This window comes from Olea europaea, unplaced genomic scaffold (genome assembly GCF_002742605.1).
Source record: "Olea europaea var. sylvestris unplaced genomic scaffold, O_europaea_v1 scaffold617, whole genome shotgun sequence".
NCBI classification, from domain to species: Eukaryota; Viridiplantae; Streptophyta; class Magnoliopsida; order Lamiales; family Oleaceae; genus Olea; species Olea europaea.
In genome coordinates, this window is record NW_019264523.1 from 299479 (window position 1) to 305462 (window position 5984).

Genomic DNA, 5984 nt, shown 5'->3' on the forward strand with positions numbered 1-5984 from the left:
AAGAGAGCAAGGACCTAGACATGGTAACGATAGAGGAACTTATAGGATCCATCCAAACCTATGAACTTACCATTTTACAGCCTAAGAAAAACAAGTCATAGCTTCGAACATAGTTAAGGAAGAGGAGTCTGGGTTCTATAACATGGAAACCTTAGGGATGAGGAGATCGCTTACTTTGTGACGAAATTCTAAAAAGCTTTAAAGGACAAGAGAGAAAAAAGAGGAGCCCCTAGTAAATTCTAGAAAGATAACAGTGATAAATTAAGCTAGGAGCTCTAGTAAGAAAGCTCAAGCTGTTAGATGTCACGAGTGTCAGGGGTTTGGTCACTATAAGAATGAATGTCCTAGTTTTAAGAAAAAATTTGAAAAAAAGGAAGGAGTAAGGCATTAGCTATGTCATTAACTAATGATGATCAAGATGACTCCTCTAGCAGTAAAGATGAAAAGAGATATATGGCCTTCGTGTCTACAATTAGGAGAGAGTCAGATAAGGAGAGTGATAAGATTGAAGAATATGTACACAGTGAAAAGTCTGGTAAAGATACTGAGGATGAGACCGATATTCATGAGCCTTATCACTTCTGTTTAAGGAGAGTCTTGGGATCAAGAAGATGAATAAAGCCCTGTTTAAGAAGGTAGATGAACTAGAGAGAAAGAAAGAGAAGATCTCAGGTGATCTTCAAGTCTCATCCAAAAGCCTTAGTGAGTTGAAGTGTGTCAATGAAAAACTAGAAGACAAAGTCAAAACATTGACTAGTGATCTAGAGAAATCTAATACTCAACTTAGGCATTCATGATTGGGACCAAGAAACTTGATAACTTGTTAGGAATGAACAAGCCAGCTGGAAATAGGCAAGGTATAGGATTTGTGAAGAGTGATAGTAATATGGCTAGTTCATCCAAGACTACATTCATTCCTGCCTCCAACAAGTCCACTAAAGCAGCTAATCCTAATCCCAAAGGCAAAAGTGTCCTAGAACCAAAGACCATTAGAGCACGTAAGATTCCCGCACCTAAGACTCAGTATCAACAAACACATACCTTTGAACCTAGGTTTATACCTACTTGCTACTATTGTGGAGCTATAGGACACACGAGGCCTAGATGTCGTAAGCTTGGAAGTAGGAATAGAAGTCAGGATATCCCTAGTCAGGTTAGCTTCCTTTCCAATCAGGTTAGTCACTTAACTGAGATGGTGACAAAATTGACTAGGATCACCTCATCGTCTCAGAAAATTTGGGTCAAGAAGAGTGAATTGACTAGGGATGGTGAGAACTTGAATTGTTTTGTAGCTCATGTTGCATTTAAGGCTCAGAATACATGTATGTGGTATCTTAATAGTGCTTGCTCGAGACATATGTGTGGAAATAAGGCCTTGTTCACTACCTTTGATGATTGTAATGGTGGTATGGTTACCTTTGAAAATGGGGCTACTGTACCTATCCTTGGTAAAGGTACCGTTAGCACATCTGGGCTACCCACTATATCTAGAGCTTGTTTGGGAGTAATTTTCCATCCCAAAAAATTGATTTTTTGACCATTATTTCACTATTTCAGTTGTAAAGTTTGATTTCTTCTCTCACAGGTGGTCCCCACTTTTCTCATAACGGTCACAAAATCAATTCTCGAAATCACTCCCAAATGGGGCCCTAACATGCTTTATGTGGAAGGTCTAAAGTCCAATTTGTTGAGCATAAGTAAAATTTGTGATGCTAATTACGAAGTGAGTTTTGTCCAAAAGAGGTGTAATGTTTATAGCTCTTCAGGTGGTGTTGTCCTCGAAGGTGTTAGAGCTTTTGATAAATATTATGGAGTTATTCCTAACTCAACTATGTGTGCGGCAGTGCTAAAATTGATATGACTGAGCTTTGGCATCAAAGAATCGATCATCTAAACTATAAAAGTTTGTCAAAATTGGTCAAAAAGAAAATTGTTGATGGTTTGCCTAAAATTGAACAAAATGAAAATGCTATGTGTAAGCCTTGTCAAAAAGGGAAACAACTTAGGATAAATCATAAACAAACCTTTAAAATATTGACAAACAGACCCTTAGAACTTCTCCATATGGACTTAATGGACCATCTAGGATTGAGAGCCTAGGAGGTCAACGTTATATCCTTGCTGTGGTTGATGACTTCTGTAGATATACCTAGATTGAACTATTGAGGGAAAAATCTGAAGCATTTGATCTGGTTAAATCTCTATGTAAAAGGCTTAGGATTGAACAAAATCTTTCGATATCTAGAGTTCGTAGTGATCATGGAAAAGAGTTTAAAAACTCTAATCTAGAAAACTTCTGTCTAGAAGAGGGGATTCAGCATGAGTTCTCTTCACTAATCACTCCACAGCAAAATGGGGTAGTTGAGAGGAAAAATAGAGTACTTCAAGAAATGGCTAGGGACATGTTTTATGACAAGGACCTAGCAATGTATTTCTAGGGTGAAACTATTAACACTGCTTGCCATATAGTTAACAGGGTTTACCTTAAATCGAAAATCGACAAGACTCCATATGAGATTTGGAAGGACAAGAAGCCTACTGTCAAATACTTTCGTGTGCTTGACAGTAAATATCATGTGGAATAGAGAAAATCTAGGCAAGTTTGATTCCAAGAGTGATGAAAGAATTTTTCTAGGGTATTCTAAGAATAGTAGAGCATATCGAGTGTACAATTTGGGTACTCAAAATGTCATGGAGTCCATAATGTTGTGGTTGATGATGCGTTCACTAAGGAGGAGTGTGTAGAAATTGAGGTTGATTTAGACGATGTAGGTGATGATCAAGATGCAATAACTGAAGCTAAAGAATAACCTATTCCCAAATCTCCACCTCTCCTAAAGGCATAGACACCCCCGATAAAAATCAACCATCAAGTGACAAAACTAGGCTTCCTAAAGAACCATCGTCCAGAGTCAAATCGAATCATCCTAAGGATAATATCATTGGAGATCTAGATGAAGGTATGAGGTTACGTAAAAGAGTTCTAAATTACCTAACATACACGAGTTATGTATCCCAAATTGAACCTAAGAAGGTAGAGGAAGCCCTTAGAGATGAATGTTGGGTGAATGCAATGCATGGGGAGCTTAAATCAATTTGTCAGAAATAATGAATTTGTTTTAGTTCCTAGGCTTGATGATTACAATGTTATAGGTACTAAATGGATTTTCAAGAGTAAAATGGATGACCAAGCTACCACAACCAGAAATAAGGCTAGGCTAGTTGCCCAGGGGTACACTCAAGTTGAAGGCATTGATTTTGATGAGACATTTGCCTCCGTTGCATGTCTCGAGTCCATTCACATCATTCTTGTTGTTGTTTATACCTGGGGATTTAAACTTTATCAAATGGATGTCAAGAGTGCAGTCTTAATGGAATACTTCAAGAAAAAGCATATGTTGAACAACCCAAATGGTTCATCGACCCCAAGTTTCCTAATTATGTCTATAAACTGAATAAAGCATTGTTTAGTCTGAAACAAGCTCCTGGAACTTGGTATGATAGACTCACTGCATACCTCGTTGATCGTGGATTCTCAAGAGGTGGTACAGATAGAACTTTATCCATTGGGCATATTGAAGAAACCATAACTATAACACAAATCTACGTCGATGACATTGTGTTTAGCTCTCCCATTGACTCTTTTGCTCATGAATTTGCTGAATGCATGGAGCAAGAATTTGAGATGAGCGTGGCTCGAGAGTTAAGTTACTTTCTTGTTCTTCAAATGAAGCAAGCAGACGATGGGTTGTTTATTTCTCAATCAAAGTATGCCAAAGATCTTGTCAAGCGGTTTGGATTAGACAGTAAAAAACACATAATGATACTCATGAGCACGAGTATTAAGTCAGGTCATGATCCTATAGGTAGAGGTGTCAATCAGACACTGTATAGAAGTATGATAGGTAGCTTACTCTATCTTACAACCAGTAGACCTGGCATAGCATTTTGTGTTGGAGTGTGTGCGAGATTTCAGGATGGTCCTAAGGAATCACGTCTAAGTGCAGTGAGGCGTATCATTAGTTATGTCAATGGGACCGTAGATCATGGGATCTTGTACTCTAGAGAGTCCAATTTTGATCTCGCCAGCTACTCCGATGTTGATTGGGCTGAATATGCCATTGACAGAAAAAGTACCTCAGGTGGTTGTTTCTATGTTGATTCTAATCTTGTGTCTTGGATGAGTAAGAAACAAAATTTAGTCTCTTTATCTATGGTCGAGGCTGTATACATTGTGGCCAATAGTTGTTGTATTCAGTTGCTTTAGATGAAGTAAATACTGAGTGATTATGAAATAAAGCAAGGTACTATGATTGTGTTTTATGATAACACTAGCTCTATCAACATCTCCAAAAACCCAATTCAGCATTTTAGGACTAAAAATATTGACATTCATCATCACTTTATTCGAGAACTTGTTAACTTGCCGATCTATTCACTAAACCTCTAGAAGGTCTAAGGTTCGACTCACTTAGAAAGGCTGTCGGTATATGTGTACTCCTTGACCATTTGTGTAGGGAAATTCATGTACAGTTCACGTCATTTGTTCATCTTTGCATTTAGCATTGCATGTTTATTTTGATTGCATTTGCTCCCATCATATGTTTTTAATTTTATCATATAATTTAATTTTTTTTAAAAAAGAGGGTCTTTTCTTGTCACTACAGCATCATATTTGTTTGCTTGAAATTGCACATTGCGATCAGATATGCATTCAATACATGGTTACTTAATATTCCCATCACTTAAATTGAGTCAGTGTGAAGCACTTGGTATATGTCACTTCATATCTTATGTGAACAGCATACACTAGGACCCTGTAAATGAGTCTTTATCGCATGTGTGAGACTTGGGATAGCTATCATCTGTTGATGAGTTGACGTTGAGCTTGAATTGATCTTGGACTAGGTGACCTAAATTCTAGTGTTTTCCCCAGCTTACGCTAGAAAATATTATTTATTGTGGTACATCTTATACCCGTCTTCGTAGCGTAGTTAACTCGAGCAATTAAGTCTGAGTAGTTTTTCCTAACCTATTGCCCTAAGGGCTACTGGTTTGGGAGTCACCGACCCAAAGCTCGCTATAGGGATCTTCTTAGTAGCTTAATGAAGATGGGCTTGGACATAAGATTTTAAAAAAAAAGGTGCTTATAGACAGGGGGAGAAAGAACATTATACATCGCATTTCATTGAATTTTAGGTCTTAGTGGCATTGGATTTGATTTTCATGCATCTGGGAATAGACTCTTTATGCAGTGATTTGGTTGCCCCTTCTCACAAATTTAAGGTTTTGAGTATTGCTTGCATAGAATTAGTGACACTTTTCACGTATGGGTCACATATACAATTTACTCCATCCGAACTTGATCTCTGTGTGGGAAAGCATTTTTAGTCAGTGCGGGTGTCATATTTGTGATCAATTGCATTTTGGGTAGTCTCATGTGTTGAAGTGTGTGCATTAAAAAAAGGTGCTAAAATTGAAAGTTTTCAAAGTGGTGCTAAAAATCTGTTTTTCCAAAAGTGGTGCTATTTTTGTCATTTTCTTTTCGCTCGATTTTTGCTGCACCCTTGCTCCAGTGACAATAATAGAATCTCTGTCCCTCGATTGTCACTCGAATTTCATTGAAGCGACGTCCCATCTCTTCAAATTCTCACGATAGCCTTAAAATCATTTTTTTTAAAAAAATATTTTCATCTATTTTCCCTTACAATTCTTCTCATCCCCCTCTATGATTCTTCCACCTTTGGTCGTTTGGGCATTTATTCTCCACACATTGCATCATTTCCTCTTCAATTTTACACACTCCCACGGTAACTTGCTCGAAAACCTTTGTTTACTATGTTTTTCTCATATTTTTTTGGAAATTTCATTATTTTTTTCATGGCTTCTGTGATTTTGTACATCATACATGTTCCCTTGAGTTGTATTTGATTGGCATTTTGTTGTGTATTGATGGGGGGTCGAATTTGCTTGATAGGTTTAGG

The 5984-nt window shown here is 37.5% G+C and overlaps 1 protein-coding gene across 1 annotated transcript; it reads left to right on the top strand.

The window, feature by feature from the left end:
- The first annotated feature begins 611 nt into the window (after positions 1-611).
- On the top strand, positions 612-4267 carry LOC111389728. The gene is made up of 8 exons (XM_023014672.1): positions 612-683; positions 788-1504; positions 1586-1843; positions 2154-2428; positions 2477-2565; positions 2841-3059; positions 3154-3249; positions 3360-4267. The coding sequence occupies exons 1-8, from the start codon at positions 612-614 to the stop codon at positions 4265-4267; spliced, it is 2634 nt and encodes an 877-aa protein (XP_022870440.1).
- The last annotated feature ends 1717 nt before the right edge of the window (positions 4268-5984 follow it).